This window comes from Osmerus mordax, chromosome 16 (genome assembly GCF_038355195.1).
Source record: "Osmerus mordax isolate fOsmMor3 chromosome 16, fOsmMor3.pri, whole genome shotgun sequence".
NCBI classification, from domain to species: domain Eukaryota; kingdom Metazoa; phylum Chordata; class Actinopteri; order Osmeriformes; family Osmeridae; genus Osmerus; species Osmerus mordax.
In genome coordinates, this window is record NC_090065.1 from 15026512 (window position 1) to 15047710 (window position 21199).

At 45.9% G+C, this 21199-nt stretch overlaps 1 protein-coding gene across 2 annotated transcripts; it reads left to right on the forward strand.

The window, feature by feature from the left end:
- Nucleotides 1-426: 426 nt before the first annotated feature.
- LOC136959001 (BTB/POZ domain-containing protein KCTD1) lies at nt 427-11081 on the forward strand. Of its 2 annotated transcripts, none has more exons than XM_067253184.1 (5): nt 427-795; nt 5761-5939; nt 7239-7383; nt 8249-8554; nt 9857-11081. In XM_067253184.1, exons 1-5 carry the CDS (start codon nt 787-789, stop codon nt 10019-10021), a joined length of 804 nt encoding a protein of 267 aa, XP_067109285.1. In that variant the 5' UTR covers nt 427-786; the 3' UTR covers nt 10022-11081. The 2 variants fall into 2 exon arrangements, with proteins under 2 accessions (XP_067109285.1, XP_067109284.1); XM_067253183.1 differs by lacking the exon at nt 427-795 and adding an exon at nt 4880-5116.
- Nucleotides 11082-21199: the final 10118 nt, after the last annotated feature.

A 21199-nucleotide genomic window follows, 5' to 3' on the forward strand; every position in this document is an offset into this window, starting at 1 on the left:
ACATTTGAAATGAGCTCTCGCATCAGCCCGGGGCACTGATTCAGACTTGATTGGGGCAAAGCAAGCTGCAAGTGCTTATTTATATAACTACGTCATTTGGGAATTTAGCCAAAAGCACAAAAAAAGGAATATCTGGTGTAGAATTTCTATTTGAACCCATTCCGTTGATTTAAAGTTGATTATTATCAACAAGTTGTGTATGATGTAGGCCTACATGTAGTACCCATTTATCTTTTACAAGATACATTGAGTGAGAAAAAATATATCAAAAGACTCTACTAACAATCTATATAATTATCATCATGTGCTGCTTTTCCTCCTTGGCAAAGAAACACCCCATCCATTTGTAGAAATCGCCTGAGGGAACGTTCCATCAAAACTAATCATAACGATTAAAATCAGCTTTTCTGTTCGAGAGAGGGAGGCAATAGGCAAGTTGGAGGCAAGAGTGAGTGAGAGTGTCGTATTCCCCAAAATAGCTAGATTTCTTTATTCGGTTTATAACACATAACATTCTAAATAGGCCGACACACTGCTGTTGTGATCTGCTCTTTTGCTCGGAGTTTTATTCTGCAGATTGGTTGAGACTGGGGTAGAGAGACATGAGCTAATTGTATCCTGATCTTTGCCTTGAGGGGTTTTCGGAGCCCTGGAGCAAGTATTCTCTGTATTTTGTTCTGTCTACCTTAGCCAAGCTATTGCATTTCTCACTGGTGTAGGAAGGGAAGCAGATCGCGGCAGAAATCGGAGGGAAAAGGTGCTCAAAAAGATACTTTATGCCGATCTATGTTTCAGGTAAGCGGAGATTTATTTGGTTTGCTATTATTTCCAAGGCTGGTTTGACTGGGGCATTCAAGGCGCAGCCGCTTTTACGCATGTGCCAGACGATGAGCTCCACAGTTCTTACAAAAAATGTTTAACCATTTACTGGAAATTGTTCGTTGTTTTACAAGTGTATGTATGTGGTGATGTTACGAAATCGTAGTTGAAAATACTCAATTTGACTGTATTTCAACCGAATACGACGACCTTGTTGGGGAAACACATAGCTATCGTCCATGCGAATTCGCTTCTGGCGCGTTGTTTCAGCCCTGAACGCATTATCGTCGCCGTGTCCCTCTTGGAATACTTGTCACATACTTACACAAACCTCGATTAAGCATGTCGATACAGCTTTTTCTGGTCTAGTCAGTTAGTCCCAAACCAGTTTCATTTCCTGACTGCCCCAGATCCACTAATGAAAGACGCCATTGTGGAGTAATTTTGCCGGAGGGGTTTTCTTATTTTGTAAGACAGGAGGTACCTATTTTACATACGTCAATGCAGATTCTTTGAATAATCTCTTGGTAGTACACTCTCCGCTACTTTGTAACAAGACTACATTTTTGCAATCCAAGTTAAACTGAAGGCTAACCTACTTGTCTTTTGTTACCCATTTCTTGTGGGGCTGACCTTAAGCCGTATACCAAGGGAACTCCAAGGCTAAAATTCGACTGTACAAATCCAACACTTCTGGGCGGAAATCTGGCTCTATGATTTTTTATTAAATTCTGTATGGTAAAAAATAAAGTTTTAATTTGAAACTGAAAATGTAGATATTTCAAGACCAAGATCATTTGCCTGTGTTAGACGCAACTGATTTTCTTTTCTCTGTATATTAGATTGAAGGATGGCAAGGATGCATCAGAATGTGGCTCCTTGTTGCAATTACATATCTTGGGAATGCAGTTCTTTGAACTTCTGCTCCCGCAAATACGGCCCTACGGCCATTCAATACACATTCAATACTAAATAAACCTTATGCATTTGTACTCTACGTTTATTCAAGGTCACCAATTTAAATAGTTGGATGTCCTTATAACCAGTTTATTAGGGAAAAGGGGGGGGGGGGGTGCACATTTGAAAGAGTTAGGTTGCGTGGTTTTTAAATTTGTATTGTGTTCACTGGAGGGCGCTATTATGACAACCTCAGAGAAAGCATTTCACACTGGGTTACATTTCTGTAAACTGAATTGGCTTACTGATCAGCTGGTATGTTAGAGTCACAAAATTAGGACAAGGTTGTCATCACCATCTGTCTTCTATTTATTATTAGTCATGTAAACCTTTATAAACATGCATTGGAGATACAGAGCTTGTCATTAACTTCAGTTACTTGGTTGAGGTAAAACTGAATCATCTGCAAATATAGATGTGGGTTGCTCTGTTGCTCTGGTCTTCTCAAACAAACACCCACAGGCAGAGAAAGACAGCCTACATTATGTAAACTCAAGTCTGACCGGCCCAAACTTATTAGCAATACTCATCTGCGTTGCAGTGGGGGATTGGTTGACATAGCTTGGAGTAACAACCAGTGACGTCCAGACCATTCCATTTGCTTTATCTCATCCTGCATGTGACTGGTAATTTGGCTGTAATGTTTACATTTATGACTTGGCTGCAACAGGTTGGAAAAGAGGTTCATTGCCACATACCACAGCATGTTTTCTACAGAGATCATGCTTGAAAATTACAGTTCCAACAACCACAGCGTTTATTCCTCCATGACAGTTTGACAAAATTGTGAAGTTGTGGGTATTTAAATTGTGTATTTAAATTGTACACTTTGGGTAAACAGACAGACCACTTGCTACATGAGACATTGTGAGTGTTTGAAGTGGACCAGAACACAGCTGTCTAAAGAGAACTGATTAATTCACTTGTGTGTTTAGATTTTTTAGATATCATACAGAAAAACTAAAGGCAACAGGTGGGATAACTGTTGCAGAGGGGCTACAGTAAAGTGCTTCCAGAAGTTAAGTTTTCCAGTCCAGATGTAACAGCATTATATATTATATAGAGGCTACTGTAGTGTCACTCATATCCTGTAGGCTTCTATGACACAGTGACTGTCAATAGAGGTTTTATGTTTTGAAACCAACATTCTTGTAGCTAAAGAGGCCTGGCCCAATGTAGTACAAGTTGTTTACTTTCTCTCCTCATTTGAGCCAGGATGAGTTATGCTACACGTATTACAGGAGGTCATCCACAGACGCACAGCCTTTTTTTATGAAGCCGAACAATATTTCACGAGGCTATGTCTAAGCTATGAGGAAATCCAATTCCAGAACTTACTCCACAGACACAAACTCCCTTTCCCTCTCTCTCTGTGTCTCTTTCCCTCTGCATACACACCACCACCAGCAGCACCAACATCATCTCCACAAATTAGTCAAGGAACAAATTACCTGCATTCTGAGTGTGATCCCACGCACACTGGCGGATGCCTTACACAGGTCCCCTTTTGAAGAGCAGCCGTGTGATTTCTCTCCCCTTCGCCCCGAAGGCCTCCTCTGCCTTCTGCAAGGGATTCTGGAGTTGAATAAAAAAAAAAACTATGCATGGCTGCTGCCTGGGCTTATCAGCTCGTGCACAAACGGCATGCAAATCAGGCCAGGATCACACACCGCAGTGGAGGCCTGCACTCAGAGGCAGGCTTAATTGCTAATTGGGTATCTAGGTGTGAAACCCACTCTGCCAACGAGACGTAGAGCCACAGTGGTTTTTAAAGACAGTGTGGTTTCTGTTAATCAATTTATTCCGAACATATTCCTGAATTAATTTTTTTAATTAACGGATTCCCTTCCCGTTACAAGGAAGACACGGAGGGGTGGTATTATGATTGAACACACGCGTCAGGCATTTGTGTGGTGTGGCGATTTGAGTGTCAACATTAGTGGCTACAGGCCTGGTGTTCTGATGGTGCCACTTTCTGAGGGGCGTTTGTGATTTGTGCATTTATCATTCGGAACATTGTGGAAGGAAATGCAGTCTGTTTGTTCTGAAAGAGGCAGGAATCATTGCCTGTGGTCACAGCTGATCAGATCTACAAATACTCTGAAGTCTTCATAGCTGGACATGGCTACACTGATTAGAAGACTGACTTTTACGAAGGTGCAACAGTGTCTCTATAGCAAAATGATCAGGACAGAATAACCCTTTATAACAAATAATACCGTCTCTTTACACTGTAACAGATAATCTTTTACCATAAAAAAAAACATGTTTGGGAAGGACATGCAGGTTATTTAATTTAAAAAAAGGATCCTACTCCACCAACTTTCTTACAATCAATGTAAGGCATTGTTCAGGAAATACATAATCACACATGTGAGGAGAAAGGAGAGGTTGCAGCATGCAGAGACTATAAAATGTCTGTGGAAAGGTCAGCCGTTCATGTGAGGTCACAGCTGCCCTGGGGACATTTGTCCAGTGAATGGTGTAACTGGTTTTAATCTCGAACAGAAACCGCCTCTGTGGTTAAGATACCATTCGATTCGTTACTGGATACTGTTAGGCTAGTTGGATGAGTTATATAGCGGCTGTTGCCCTATTTGCTCAAAGTGTGGAGATGTGTTGCCAGTGATATGACCGAAAATGTAGTGAATTTCACTTCGGTGCTGCTAACGTGTTATCTGCATGTTATGGCTTGAAAGTTCAGAAAGAACAAAGGATAGCTTTAGGAGCAGGACAGGGCAAAGAAAGATTCTCAAGAGTTCACTGGGCAGGTCGCAATCCAGATGTGTTATTTGGACTCGACATTCACCTTATGGGTGCTTAAAAGTTCAACGAGGGGCTCCCTTTGGAAAATAGTCATTAGCAGAGGTTTGCTGTTGGTCTAAAAACGCGACATTATCTGCTATTAAAAAAGCGACAATCCAAAAGACCCGAGGGCACAACAATGCTAATGTTGTCGGGGGCTTTGACTTCTCCCAGCCATTGCTTAGAAGCTTCTCAGTGTGACTGCCGCATTTATAGCCTACGCCGTCTCGGTGTGTGCGCTGTATCTCTATTCGGAAGGTGAAACCCGAGAGAATCTCCGACTTAAGTCTCTGTTGCAATGGACGAAACGGATATCATGGACTTAACGCATCAGAAAACGAGAAAACGACCGCGTCCAATCAGTTCTGTGGATTTGTCCGTACACGCGTCCTTAAAACGAATCCCGTTAAGAACCGGGGAATGCAGGGACCCAGCGTTCATGTTCACAGTCAGAGGCGACAACATACCTGCAGCATCTTTAAAGCAGAATGATCATTCTGTGTCTACTTCGCCAACTACAGTAATGCCCGCACAGGTAATGGATAAGTCCGGTACAGGCTATTGTCTCAAACAAATTGTTTTCCAGGCCAGTTGTGTGTTGGACCTGTCACTTTTCAGCCTTTTGCGTGCATGCATGGCTACTGGGGAATTCCCCTTACATACTTGAAAATGTACGTGGTTTTAGTTTTCTGTTTCAGATATTGTTTTTTTGTTTTTTTTTACCAATGCATAGTCACATTCCATTTCTTCGCTCTTTTATCTTATCAATTTTTTTATTTTTTTTATTTTGTAAAACATCTTGTCAGCTAATTGTGTTTTTAGGTTAGCTGGGAACATTTCCTCAGAATCCTATTACATTATTCAAATCTAGACTGATTGTTCTCTGTGAGATTGCTGCTCCAAATTAATTTGGTTTTGGAGGAGATAGCCCACAGATATAGAGCCTCCTGCTTGTGGTTACATTCAGGTCAAGGTCAGGAAATATTAGGCAATGTTGTAACAATGAGTGAGATAAATTATTCCTGAACCTCTCTGTGAACTGCAGAACATGACAGTTTCAGAATACTTTCTGAAAATGTTTCACCCGTTACAAGTACTGTGATCATCAATAACCACGACATTAAGAGGTCTGATCTGGTCTCCTGCTGTCTTAACACGTCTTTTTTATGTACTTGACAGGATAACCGTTCCAGTATGTCCAGACCCATGATCACCAGATCGCCAGCGTCTCCCATGAGTAACCAGGGCATCCCAGCCCCCGCCCAGCTAACCAAGTCCAACGCCCCCGTGCACATTGATGTGGGAGGACACATGTACACCAGCAGCCTGGCGACACTAACAAAGTACCCAGAGTCCAGGTGAGAGAGAGGCGCCCCCTGTTGGATCTACCGGCTAAACAATCCATGGAGATAATGATGTGTGGGGATGGGTATAGCTCAGTGGTAGAGTACTTGACCGTAGATCAAGAAGTCCTGGGTTCAAAACCCCCCTGTACGTCACATGTAAATTCTGCTGAATGTTTTTTTATTGTTATATTACAGAGATACGGTTTCCTACGCCAGACAGTATTTACAAAAAACTACTTTTTATTTATTTTTTTACTTTAAGACTTTTCTGTCATTGTCAATCAGCAACTGCAGAGTAGTGAATGAGCTATATACATATTTGTGTGTATTCACATGTCTCCGTCCATGTGAAGAATGTGGTTGATTTCAGGGCATAACTCTCTCAGATAGGATGACTCAGACTAAGAAAGTGAGCTGACGTCCTCACGCCAGATGTGTTTGTATGCATCAGCATTCACGTCAACTGTAATGTCAAACCTCGTCCAATCATGAAGAGCTCACAGTCCTTTTGGCAGAAATGAACAGGCAGGCCCTTGTTTAAACAAGGAGCAATAGCAGCTGGTGCATGGGAATTGTGCTCATAATTAATTGCATTTATATTTATTGTGCAACTTATTTCATACGGTTTATGCTTGCGTTATCTACGAATTGAAATTGAATACACAACATTGAAACTGAACTGAAAAATGGCTTTCAACCCCACAGTTGTGTTCAAGCCGTAAACATTTGCAGGGGCTGGAAGTCCGAAATTCAGAGCACAGACAAAAGCAGTTCAGTTATTCTGACAGATGTCACAGCAGCAGTAAAGGGCCAAAGGGCGCAGGGCCATCTGGAGGCTGGGAGGCTGTACTGTCGCTGGGGGCTCAGCCCCTGGCGTGGCATCCTGCCTGCAGCACCTCTCTACCAGCTGGCCATGCCCCTGACCCCTCCATCAGACCACACCACACCGCCTCTCTCTATTTCATCTCTGTCTCCCTCCCTCTCTTTCTCCCTCCCTCATTCTCTCACTCTTTTGCTCTCGGTGGTATGTGTGCGTCGAGCACGGCAACGTGTGCGTCTCTCGACGAAGGTGTAAAGGGAAACAATCGCTTCCGAGTTGACACGCGGAAGTGAGTCATCTCCGGCGCTGGCTCACGCTCACACACCTGTGTCAGCTCTGCCTTCTGTAAAAGCAGCTGTGAGGAATCGAATCGTTTTCTGCAGGCCAACAACAGACATGTTGTATGTTGTGTGGTTGACATGTTTTATCCCCCCCCCCGCTCTCTCTCGCTCTCTCTCTCTCGCTCTCTCTCTCTCCGTGCGTTCCTCCAGAATCGGCCGTCTCTTTGATGGTACAGAGCCCATAGTCCTGGACAGCCTGAAGCAGCACTACTTCATAGACAGGGATGGACACATGTTCCGCTACATCCTCAACTTCCTCAGGACGTCCAAGCTCCTCATCCCAGATGACTTCAAAGTGAGTACCATCAGTCACCCCAGCAGTGGTTTTCAGGGCGGTCAAGGGCTGCCGACGCGTTCTCAGTTCCTTTTAGTCTCACGGGGAGCCATTCTGAAAGAAATCCATCATTCTCATCATGCCAAGCCATGTTTTGTTAACAAGGAAATCCCGCTGTTCCCACAACCCCCAACATTCCCAATTGTCGTTATTTTAGACGTAAGGTTATGAAAATGAAAAGCCCGAGAGTGAACATGCTATTTGACACCAGAGGCTATATGTTCCCACTACAAGTGTCCAGCAGAGATAGGTTGATCCTCACTGTATGTGACACATTTGCATTCCGTCAGCTCTCTCCTATGTGTCATTTAGCCTTTAATTACTAACTTGCCCTGGGAGAAAATAAATAATCACATTATCTGATGAACTGTCCACACTGTGACTCAATCAGTGGAAAGTATGTCAGCTAAAATAAGCAGAGACTAAAAGACTGGCTCAAGTTCAGACCGAGGCCATGTTCACATCAGGGGACCGTTTTAAAGTAGAAAAACAGGAGAAAAAAAAGATGAAGCAACACAGTGTGACTTCCTCCCATTCAGTATCTCCGCCGCTCTGCTCCTTTGTCATCCCGGAAGGGTCCCGTCTCCCGGTAGACGTGGGGGGGGGGGGGGGGGGCGTTCACCCCGCCCTCTGGGTCTCTCACTGTGGGGCTTCTAGAAGAGTCTCTCCCACCGAGTCTCTCAGGCTGACAGTGTTCGAAGAGAGTCTGAATTTCGAAGAACTTAAACCCCACGCGGCTCTCTGTCCCTGCTTCTTCTATCCCTGACCCCCCTCCCCCACGTTATAGTATTGTTAACTGTTGCTCGCCCCCCCCCCCCGCCTGCAGGACTACAGCCTGTTGTACGAGGAGGCGCGCTACTTCCAGCTGCAGCCCATGCTGAGCGAGCTGGAGCGCTGGCGCTTGGACCGGGAGCAGGGCCGGGTGTCGCGGCCCTGCGAGTGCCTGGTGGTGCGCGTGGCGCCCGACCTGGGCGAGAGGATCACGCTGAGCGGCGACAAGGCCCTCATCGAGGACGTCTTCCCCGAGATCGGCGACGTCATGTGCAACTCGGTCAACGCTGGCTGGAACCACGATTCCACGCACGTCATTCGCTTTCCCCTCAACGGCTACTGCCACCTTAACTCCGTCCAGGTGAGGGGGTGTCTGCTTCTGCAGGACATATGAACATGCTACAACGGTGTTGTTATGTACTCTCTAGTACATGTCAACACTCTACAACAGAGTCAACTGCAACAACTATTCTAGCGGGTTTAGTTAGATCAAACTAAACCACTCATCCAATAATCAGGATGACAAAAGACAGGACACAAAGCACGTCAATAAATGACAGTCCTAAAGTGTTTGTGAATAGATCAGACAGCTGGCTCGGTCTCCATTTTAGAAGGCAGGAAGTCGACTCTACATTCTAGCCCATGTATGCAGGAGAGAGAGAAAGAGAGATGGAAGGAGAGAGAAAGAGAGAGACAGAAAGAGCGTGCTCCTTGGCAGGTTATCCCTAGGCAGGGCCCATAATCCTGTTTGGTTATTAAAGCACGCCGGCGGTGGGTGCTGTATCTGCGGCTAATGGAGGCTGGGGGGAAGGGGAGGAGGGGTGGTGGGGGGGGGGGGGTTGGTGGCCGGGGGGCGGGGTTGAGGGAGACTGCCAGCCGTTTGGGGGGTGGGGGCCTTTGTAGTTTTGGCGGGGGCTAAGGCCTGGGGCTGGGGGAAGGAGGAGGAGGGGGGGACGGGACTGGTTGATCAGCCCAGACTGCGCCAAGTGGCGGGGAGGGCGGGGGGTTTGGGGGAGAAAAGCCCAGAGATCCCTGGGGTCTCTTTGATGGAATGTGATCCTAGAGCCCGGCGGACACGTCTGTAGATGTCTGAGAGGCTGGGGGGATCAGGAACGTATCCACACACGCACGCTCGCTCGCGCACACTCACACAAACAATAAATGAACTCACGCACTCACACACACACAAAGAAGAAATGAACATGCGCATGCGCTCACACACACAAACAATCAAGATAAATGAGGCTGTGAGACTGAAGGGTTCTTTCTCAGGTGACAAGAGTCCCTCTTTTCTCTTATTTATTCAGCTTTATTTGGCGTCTGTGCAGTCCAACATATACCTTATTTAAAATTATGGTTTATCTGACACTGTGCTTCATCTCATTGGTTTTTATACACAAGCCTAGTTTGTTTATATTTTGATGCAACATTACACAATTCAGGAAGCGCAAGACTGCTTGTCTGCGAAAACCACATACCATAAAAAAGTTTGGAATTCACTCACAAGATATCGGCGGCTCCAAAACAAGTTTGGTTCTACACGCAGCAGTCGCGTGTGTGCACGTGTGCGTGTGGGCGAGTTTATAAGGGTGGACAGTGTGGCATTGAGTTTCTGCTCACCATCTCTCTCTCTCCCCCCTCTTCTTCTCCGTGGTGCCCCCAGGTGTTGGAGCGCCTGCAGCAGCGTGGGTTTGAGATCGTGGGCTCCTGTGGTGGGGGCGTGGACTCGTCCCAGTTCAGCGAGTACGTCCTGAGGAGGGAACTGAGAAGGACACCCCAGAGAGGAGGGCCCAACTCAAACAGAATAAAACAGGAGCAGCTGGACTAGAGACCTCCACAACCACAGGAGGCGCTAGACTTATTTACTTACTTTAGGCGTGAGCTCTGCGTGGGCGGAGCTCTCTGTATGGACTCTTGTGTTTTTTCGTTTTGGTTTTGTTTCCTTTGACATTTTTTATTTTTATTTTTACTTGAGAACCACCTATAGAAAAAAAGGTGCAAAATTTGTTTTGTTTTTTGCCATAAGAAGATACAGAATATTTGATAAGTTATTGAAATCTCAAGGACATTTGTTGATTGTTTACTAGCCCCTTTTGAGTGAATTTAAAAGAATTATACACCGAAGCCCAAAATGAAGTTTGTTTTAAAACTTTGAGCCTACATTAGGTTAATGTTCTCAATTTTACCTGTCAACATTTTTAAGGGTTTGATTGTACATGTAGTGCACACCCTTCTATCAGTGCTTAGATGTTTCCCCACTGGCAAATTGCCTAGTTTTCTGTACAAGGTCTCCGTTTCCATAAATGCTTTTCAATAGAATTGAATATACTAATTAATAATTACATTCTTTTTCTCATGATTAAAAGGGTTTAGTATTGTGCCACAAATGAAGTTGTTTTTACATGAATGGAAGTTATCTTATTGGATTATGCTATTAAATAGAGTTCACTTTAGTCTCATCAAGATTTTATGTCATAGGTCATTCTATAATCACTTAAAGAAAATGCTAAGTAAATTATTATTATAATGTCACATCATTGCCTTGTTGTACAGGGAATACAGGTTATCCTAGAGACAACCAAGGTAATTCATTCAGCGGGTTATAACCCTCTGGAGTGGCAAACTGTATGATATTGTCATTGTATACGTGTTTGTTTGTGTTTTTTTACATTGAAATTGACATCTTTTTAAAACAAATCTGTTGCCTCACACATGACTGAACTGATACAAGCCTATTGTAACACCCAATCTAAAGATCACCCTCACATTTAGCGTATATTGAAATGAAGTTTCTAACATGACCAACCTACCTACTCTCCCTAGATTTGAGGTAAGAGGAATGTAGCTCACAAATGTGAAATAAATCTTCAACATAAGTTGTAATAAAGGCTGGGTTCAAACTTTGTCTTTTTTCATGCTAGTAGGCAACAACAATGTGTTGTATACATGTCTGTCGATGAGTCTGTATACAATTGTATTCAACAAAATGTTTTAGTTATGTTAAACCAACAGGTTGGAATCAGATAGGCACGACTATGTAATTTGATCATCTTTGGAATAATATGATATACAATAGTATACGCTACTACAGTATTAAAATGAATTCAGAAATTGTGGAGAACATATGGTGATTGCTATACTTCCACCTGTAGAGCCTGCAATAGCCTAGCTCATTTAGGGTACGAGGCCGGTGGGAGTAAGTAGGCTATCTTGACGGATTTCGTTTTGCAGATGGTTGACTGAATCAGCCATTCAATACATAGTTTGAGTCAAGACGACTGCTCCACGCAAGTGCTGTCAGCTGTTCTCACATATTTCCGCCGGGCTCGCATCCAAAGTGAAACCCCATGCGGAGTGCTGTCGTCTCGGCTTCAACGCTTTTGGCAGAATGTCCACTTTCTGTAGCGATGCAATTCGCCAAATTCATTTCAACCTGCGGTGTCCCAGATACCCATATGACAGACTTGAACTCTCCGGTAGGTTAAAGGTAAACTGAGAGCGTCTCCTGTGCGGTCAAAGACGCCAATGCTCGGGGTTAGGGTCAGAAATGTTGTTTCAATTCAGAAATGTGCGAGGCATTTATTAGTTTAGTCTAGAAAGCGTCCACCGATGGCAGAATAACATGTGGGAGCTCAGAGAGAGAAAAGATGGTGAAGGTGAAGGTAAATCCGTTTTTAGACCAGGCAGATGGCTAGCAGGTTGTTGTGGAATAGCTGGGGAGTCAAGTGTCTTCTGAGGCCAGACTTTAGTTGGAAACCCAACTTCAGAGCTCCCTAGTCTTTTACAGGGGCAGATGTATACTTTTATGCACCCCTGTGTGATTTAAAAGTTGTTGTTTTATTTGAACCTGTGGGGCAGCCTAGGTAATGAGACATCGTCCACCCTTATTTTTTCACTTCCTTTTCAACAGAGTTCCAATAGAGTTGAAAAGGAATTAAACTTCACTGGGGACACAGCCTGTCAGAGGGAAAAAGATTAATGGTGCAAGGAAAACCCACATCCGACAGTTTTTAGAGGATGGGGGTTTAAGGAGGGGGCGGCGCTAATTTGAGATGCTCCTCTCGTCATGGTGTCTCTGGGATCTTGTCTCTGTCTCTCTCAAGTCATTAGTACTCTTCTTCAAAAGGCAGGGGGGGGGGGGGGGGGTGGCTGTGTTTTGTGGCTGTGCCCCCACCAGCCCCTCCTCCCCAGGCTCTGCTTATTCACCACTAGTGAAGGTCAGGGGATTGACTCTCACCACACTTCCAAACCACTGCTGCTTACAGCGGCCATCCAGGCAGCACAGCAGGAGTACAAACAGAGGGGACGATTCTTAATGAGAGGCCAGGGAAAGCACACTGGTCAGGTGATGTCCTTTTGCTGTCTATCTCACCTTTCTCTCTCTCTCTCTCTCTCTCTCTCTCTCTAACAAACCTCACCCGTGGCAAGCCCCCCCCCCCCCCCCCTCTCTCTCTTGAAGCGTCGGGGGCTGTTTTCTCATACTGAGAAGGGAGATTGAGGCCTCATAAATACCTGTATTAGAATACAATACACATATTCTTCTCATTAGATCTGCTAGATACATCGACACACGTTTTCTCGCTGAATCTCTCCTGTCTTTTGGGGCTTTAGATAGGTTTGAAATGGACATGCAATAGTGAAACCATGTGACCCAACACCCGACAATGATGACTTGTGCTTCAGAGCTTCAAATCCAGCAGTACTGACAGCAGACACATATCTGAAGTACAGAATGGGAGTGTTAGAACTCTCCAGAGTACCTACATGACCTACATGATGTTATTATTCCCAAAGTTAAAGCTCTAACAGAAATCCTGCCACTGTGAGTCAATGAGGCCTTTTAGGATTTCCACCAGGAGGGACTTGGTTCAGTGAGCACCTCCACCACTATGATTGTCCAAAAACAACTCTCACCTCCCCCTTACCAGCCCCAGCTCCAACAGTCTCAGAGGACTTTCAGCCAATGTGTGTGTGCACGCGCGTTCGTGCGTGTGACAGTGCTCCATGTGGAAATTTGGCGGTAGTGCTTGCCTAATACTCGGAGCTCTTTATAGTTTATTTATCAGTCCCGCCCTAGAGTTATGGTGTGCTTGGGGTGAGGAATTGAGGCTGGAATATGGTCGCCGTGGGCCCTTTGGCGCACACTGTACGCTAAGAGGGAATCATTGATATTCTCCTCCAGAGGTAACAGAGGAATGGGAGATTGGGAAACGGCTCAAGCTCAACTCTGCCTGTGTGGCTCAGGGCACAGAGAGGCTGAGTTGGGGTTGCCCTGCATATCTAACGCAAGTTGTGTTTTCATTTTCGATAGTTTCCAAGTCTCTTCATATGTATGCAGTGCCCACTTACCTCCTCTCTTTCTTTCTTTCTTTCTCTGTCTGTTGATCTCTCTGTCTGTCTGTCTCGGCTCTCACTCTCTCTTTCCATGTCTGTCTCTTGCTCTCTCACATCCACACACAACACAACCCACACATTGCTGTTCAGTTACAATTTACCCAGATGTTCGGATCTTTCTATGTGTAGATAAGTCTTCCCAGTGGCAAGCCTGCCTATGGACACTATAGGATCCTCATTCAAACCTGTATTGAAGAAGCCTGAGGGCTGTTTTAAGCTACTGAGATAATTACAAACGAACCCTTTGGCTGTGACATCAGCAAGCTCTCTCTCTCTCTCCCTCCCTCTCCTTCTTTCACACTTATATACACCCTCTCACTCAATATATTCCCTCTCACTCAATCTATTTTTTCATTCAATCTTTCTTTCTCTCACTCACTCTCTCTCTGTTAGGAATTTAGAGCCACACCGTGTCGTTGATTAAAAAGCCCAAACTGGACTGCATTGCTCAGAACCAGAAGCCCCCTTTGCACCAACACGGGTAGACCTGCAGTGCTCTAATGATTCTGGGGGAGCTTGCCATTCGAGGGCCACCCATCCATCATTGTGGTAAGGCCAGGGGCTTTATTATAATACAGAGGACAGACATGCTCTGGGGCTATGTGGGACACAATAGAGGTCTTTCAACAGACCTATAAATACATGATCTGTCAGTGCCGACTGTCCTGGGGGCGCTCTCAGCCAGGCTCCAGCCCTCCGGTCGGCCATCACTTATGCTAAGATATGCGCACGGCCCTCAGGCTGTGGCTAAGGCTCAGTTCATTCCAGCCCCTCATCAACCAGCCCTTTCTACCTCCAGCCAGCAGAATAAATAAGAACAAGATGAAAAAAGTGATTCATTATGATGGAGAGCGAGACCTTAACAAAACAAACAAATGGGTTTTGAAAAAAAAAAAAAAAAAAGATACAATTGACTCCTTTGAGACAGCGTTTGAGGAGTGTTTTTATTGTCAAATGGACCCTAAGCAGTCGTGTGGCCAGGGGATGACCCATGTGGATGTTTGGTGGATGATATTCTACACATTGAAAGTTTTACACGCCTCAATACAAGATAATGATCGGTTGTCAAGGAATAAAGATTGGAGTGCAATATCTCAAACCAATGCTTGTGAGGTCAAGAATATGAAACCTGACTCCAGGAGTACAGGAAACATGCACCTCTAATTCTAAATGGGAGTCAGGTGGCTGAGCGGTTAGGGAATCGGACTAGTAATCAGAAGGTTGCAGGTTCGATTCTTGGCCGTGCAAATTGACGTTGTGTCCTTGGGCAAGGCACTTCACCCTACTTGCCTCGGGGGAATGTCCCTGTAATGTCCCTGTAAGTCGCTCTGGATAAGAGCGTCTGCTAAATGACTAAATGTAAAATGTAAATGTAAATTCAAAGATACATAACTGGAGCTTATTGGTCTCAAAAGGCAACAAAAGGAGTATTAATTCCCCCAAAGAAGTACCAGTCTGTCACTTCCTCCTGCCTCTCAGGTCTGATTATTTGGGTGTTGTACGTAATGAGTCATCTTGTCTCTGCCACCTCCTACCTATTCCCTTAAGATTTGTCTCAGGTGAGAATCTCAACTCACCAGCACCGCCAACCTCACCTTCACTCCCCCGACTCCTTCAGAGCTCAGATATCTGGGGGGGAGGTGTGGGGTTGGAGGAGAGGAGGGGGGGGGGGGGGGGGGGGGGTGAGGCTGTTGAGCAGATTAGTGTGGGCCGTCACCTGCCAGAATAATAAACAGGTGAGCGTTTTAACCCAGCATAATTCCTTATCTTGACTTGGGCATAATGTATTAAAATGCTATTCCTCCTCGGGGCAGAGAACCAGTGGCAGATTATGTCCAGCGTGCTGTGAGAGGAAATTCAATGACAACTCCCACAGCTCTACACAACAGCCCTCCTCTGGTCAGGAGTGGACTGTGTACACACAAGCACCACCAGGCTGGGGAGTTGGCCGACTGGAATCGTCAGACTCACCAATAACTCATACCTTTGCTTCAATCCCACTAGTTACCCCTCCACCCCCATGCAGCCCACTCCAGCACTACATGCTCCTACTCCAAGGGCTATTCTGGTCCCCTTGACAGCCACAGCAAGGCGGAGGGGTTGGGGGCAGCCAGAAGGTTCACAGTATCTGGCGTCCGTTGATGCAGGTTTACCAACCCATCTCTCTCTTCTGCAGCGCCCCCCCCCCCCCCCCCCGCCTGCCCCCCCCCCCCCCCCCCCCCCCCCCCCCCCCCCCCCCCAGATCTCTCTCCTTGCCACAGCTGCCGCCCTCCAGCCTGGCCCCCAGTCTGCAGGAGGCTCCCCTGCCTCCCCCTCCTCTGCCCTGCAGCACTGAAGGAGAAGCAGGGAGAGAGGAGGAAAATAAGACTTCAGGCACACCACGCAAGGCCATCTGGGTAATCTTGTTCAAAAGGCTTGAGGTGATAGCTGCAATTTACACAGGCAAAGAAGAAGAAAAAACTCATGTGTGTCTCTGTGTTCATTTCCATACCTAGCAGCCTCAAGGAGACGGAATTGAATAAACTAAGAATTAGGAAAGAATTACACTAAAACCAATACAGAATATTCAACATTAGTGCATTTTGTCCATGTAATCCCCCACATGCTCAAACACCCTGTATACATTTTGTGATTAAAGAGAACATTTGGACAAACACGATGTAATGGACACCTAGTAGACACACTGACATAGACTCACAGACGCGCAACCATATCACACACAGAAACACATATACACACACACACACAAGCATGCGCGCCATGGGGGAAAAATATATTTGTGATGAAAGCGAATCAAACTGAAATCCAACACGTTAGAGTCAAATTGATTAGTGTGAAAATGCAAAAACATCCTCAACTGGCATAACCCACAGTCATAAAATATGTAAATGTGAAACTTTATGGCTGAAAGCATAATTCTGCTTATATAAACCTTGAAACACTGCATTTCTTAAAAAATGTGCTTTAATTTAATGAAGTAAACACCACCACAAAACAATAAATGCCCCAATTAAAGAACAGGCATGAAGCAAAGTGTCTATTTCCTGTTTTGGCCCCGCGGACATATGTAGCCAAGCGTGTCCATGTGCATTTACCCACACATGGGAGCATATGCGTTGTGTGCAGCTCGTAAACATCATGCCTTCACATTTTACATTAGCATATCTGCCTTGTTTGTCATGTAGGCTATCTGATGCTAGACCCAGGCTATATGTTTATGAGAACATGGCTGCGTGGGTGGGTATGGGTGTGTGTGTGTAAGTATCTGATTCATTCGTTTTTGAAAATGTTCCTTCTCCTTAAGCGTGCGCTATGCGAGATGTCCAGTATGGTGTGTACGTTGTACAGTATATATTTGCCTGCGTGTGAGTCTGTGTTGTGCTAGCATACTGGATGTGTGTGCGGAAGACGCTGTGCTCCTTTCTCCTCTCCTCCGTGTGGATGTGGTCCTGTTTCTGGCCTGCCTGTCTGTCTGGAAGCCCCGGAGGGCATCTCCCATCAGGCTCGTCGTGCTCCGATGTGTCCCGACAGACCTGATGCAATCTGAGTGGCTGACGGGTTTGTCCCTGCTGCCCGCTGTCTTTTCTCCTCCCCGCCTCGCTGACACGTGCGTCCGGCCGACACAACCTGAAGAGGACCGCACCTCCCGCCGACTGCGCCTTATTAAGACGTTAGCGACGAGCTGCTATGAGAGGGTTGGATTTGATCACTGAGGAGATAGTTACACACACAGGCGCGCGCGCACACACACACACACACAGGAACAGAAGGTTCCACGTTGTAGCTGTATGAATCATTTCATTGTCAGTTGACAGGTGGAGCTGACCAATGTGGAACCCCAGAGTTTGTATGGCGTGACAGCCTGTGTGTCTGTATAGTGGATATGGTTGTAGCAGTGGAGGGGTGCGTGTGTGCGCACGTATGTGAACACTGTGGGGAAAAACAACAATGCCCTTGGTTCAGTGGCCCTGTCACACACGTACACATATGTACACTCGCACACACAAACACCCACACACACACATCGAGGAACCCTGAGGGGATGCAGAGAGAGTGGGGGCTGTATACCATGAGACTGAGGCATCAAAATAGGACGACACAAAGATATACCAACTGGAACCTTATACCTGCAGGGTGTGTGTGTGCCATAGAGAGAGCATGCATATTTTGTGCAGGCATATGCAGAAAGAAAGTGTGTGGTATTTGTGAGGAAGACAAATGCATTTCATTGGGTAAATAAGGGGTGGACATTGTGCGTGTGAGGGTAATCTAATTGCAAACAAAGGAGAAACACTGCCTGCAGGTATAACTATGGACTGTGCTGATGAGAACTAGCCTGATATCTCAATCTACAATCATATGCTGCACCACCCCCCGAGGACTTTAAACTACCTTTTAAGGAGTGAGTTATTTTTCCAAAACGGAAGCTAGCTAGTTTTAGTTAGCTTCCGTTACCTAGCAACCTAGCATAATACTCGTAGCAATGCTACTTCCTGCTAGTGTTACTTGTTAGCCTCCTAATTGTAAATTTTGAAGCCATACTATAGCGTTTGTCATATAGTTTTTGTCTATCGGAAAATAGTCGGTTGGAATGTTCAGAATCACATATGTGTGACGCTACTCCTTAACGGGTTAAAGCAAATAATTAAAGTAGCCCCTAAACTATACCTTTACAAAAAAACTAAGATCTGAAATGTTTACTATGGAGATGAGCTGTTGCCACAGAGGTGTCCTCTCACGAGTCATTAAGATTTAATGACACCCAACTCCAGATGACTGATGGACAGGGCACAAGGATGACAACATTCAGTGGTTTTTACACAATCAGGCAGCAGAGGTCAAAAGGCCTAGCTGGCTCTTTAATGAACAGATCAGGCGATTTCTATTGACATTTTACGATCTATTTCAGGCACTGTTCTTCAGTGCCTCGAGTACACGTTTTTCTCGGTTGATGGTCAAGCCTTCGAGTGGAAATCTTCCTGTAGTAACACTTCTGACCTGAAGATGTTCCTGGGTTCGTTGGTGTCTCCAGTGGCCATGTCTGGTAGACAGGAGATGGCCTCTGAGATGGTTCAGAGAGAAGATGGATGACCAGCTGTGTCCTAACCTCTGTTGACCCAGGTCAGGGAGTCGAGTAAAAAAAAAGGACTTTACTTACACACAGTTTGCCTCTGACATTTGTGACATGATTTCTGAAAAAGTGTCTGGACACATTGTCAGGCCTGGAAACCTATAAGGGCTCCAGGATGCTGCCGCCATTTTGGAAGGGCACATGTGACCCTCATGCTGTTCCTGACATTGCAGTCCAGCCCACCAGCCAACGGGACAGGGAGAGGGAAGGGGCTGTGAGGGGGCCATGGAAGGGGTCAGATGAGTCACATGAGTGGGCCCGAGGCTTTTGGGGAGAGACGCGGAGATGGAGAGGCTGAGAAGGGAAGGACGGAGCTAGAAGCCCTGAGGGGGAGAACGAGGTCAGTGCCACAGGAAACGAAGGAGAAGAGCCTGAGGCGACTTCCCTTAATGAGAGCCTATCCCCCAGAGGCTGTCCTTGCAGCCCCGAGCCCAAGCCAGCAGCTACGTAGGCTGCTCTGCTCCCGTCCCTCACAACACTGGAAGGAAGAGACAGCAGCCATTTTCTCAGCCCATTCCTGAGCCTAGGAGCCATTTTGTGTAGTAAACAAGTCCAAAGGAAAAAACATTACATATCTAAATGTCAAAAGGAAATACATTTCATATTATTATAAATTGATACCCTGTATAACTGATCAACTTTCTGCCAATGTACAATCATTGTGATACCCTATGAAAAAGCAGAGGCTAACGGAAACATGGGGTTTGGGGGGGGGGAGTGAAGAAACAGGTTTGAAAATAAACTTTCAGTTGCTCATTAGATGCAGAAAATTATAAGAATAATAACCCTGAGCGCTGCCTGGGGAGAGAAATCTCATTAACAGGTTTTTCGATTCTCTCTTTCGATACATTTGTTAGAAGTGCCAGGGAGCGTTCAATTATCACCCGCCCTCTCACCTAGGAGACATAGGGTGGCGATAGGCCCAGAGGAGCCCTAGAGGGGCAGAGAGAGGCCACACTCTCAGCATGGACACGTTCAGATTGCAGGGGGTCCACTTGTCTGCAGCAGGAGACATGCACCAATCACCCACCTCCCACCTCGGTTGTGGGGCTTTTGTGACCATGTGTTTAATGGCGTCGACACAAGAGAGGGGAGCTGGGGGGCTGCACAAACACACTCTCACACGCATTACAGACACAAATGCACAAACTCACTGCATTATTTTCTCACAAAGGGGAAAAAAGGTTGTTATGCACCACAGGGATCCATCCCATCATTATAAAATAAGCCTTGCAAACTGTGAGTCACTTACTGAGTTGTAGAAGAAAAAACTGGGTGCACATTTTCCTCCTCTCTCACTTTTTCTTTCCTTTCTTTCATGTGTTTCCAATCCCCCCAATCGGGGATGCCCCTCAGGCTGACTCCTGAAGGCAGGAGTTTTGGAAGGCTGTGTTTGTTCTGGAGCCGCGCAGCATGCCCTCCTCTTTCTCAAGACGTGACAGAGCGCCCGGGGTGGGTGGTGGTGGGGGTGTAGCTCGGCCCACCTGGAGTGCCTTGTTTCCATCCAACCCCCCCTGGTGGCAGCCAGGGGCGCTGTGCAGCGATGGGTAGTACCCTGCAGTATGGCAGCTGAGGCAGCTCCTTGGAATGGCATCACCCCTCGACAATCTGGAGACCCAGTCTTGCTGATACCAGCTCTACTGCTCCTCCTTGCTTTGGATGTTGGAAGCCCTTCGGCACACTGTCCCTAAAAATATCTAAAAAGATGATGACTTTTACCCAATCACAAGTGTGGTGTCTGTCAAGTATAAATAATAGTTTTTACTTATATTTCTATTCAAGAATAACAAATATCCGCAGTACCTTTTTACATTGACTTCCTATTCAGCTGCCTGGTCTAATGGACCAATTGAAGTTGATGAAATAAATCAATAGTACCTAAGTATTGGACACATAGAAATGGATTTTGGTGATGAAAACAAAGGTGACCATATTGAAGCCTGCTGGAGTGCAGCGTTGCGCCTGCAGGTCGGTACGTCTGCACCGGGGAGGACTGCAGCGTTGAGCCCTGAGGCACGACCCCAACACTAACACCTGCGTGGACACAAACAGGAAACAGCCAAAGATCAGGAGAGTGTGGCGGTAAATGAAGCAGCAAACAGACACAAGCATAGAAATCAAAGACGTCACTGTGGTGACAGATGGACAGCCGGCGTGGGATTACCCAGGCGTTTGGAATACATCTTTTCCATTTCACATTCTACAAGAGTCCATAATTGTTAACTCGGGTCATATAAAATGGCTTGTTTTGCAGATCGTGTCTGCAGGGTATGGAGTATCCATTGTGTCCTTAGGACCAAATCTACAACCGAGGCTCGATCTCCATCTCTCTGTTGTATTCGCAGCCGTCCAAACTGCAGCATCTGCTCCATTCATTTTGTTTTGTATCCACTTTCTGGCCTCTTCGTGTGCAAACAGCAAAGGGAGAAAGACGGATACGTACAAAGATAGACAGAGAGTGAGAGGATGGAAAAGAGAATT

Coding starts and splice junctions, on each gene's coding strand:
- LOC136959001 (XM_067253183.1), top strand. CDS start 4,880: ATGGACGAAACGGATATCATGGACTTAACGCATCAGAAAACGAGAAAA. Junction 5,117..5,760: donor CTACAGTAATGCCCGCACAG/GTAATGGATAAG, acceptor TGTACTTGACAG/GATAACCGTTCCAGTATGTC. Junction 5,940..7,238: donor ACAAAGTACCCAGAGTCCAG/GTGAGAGAGAGG, acceptor GCGTTCCTCCAG/AATCGGCCGTCTCTTTGATG.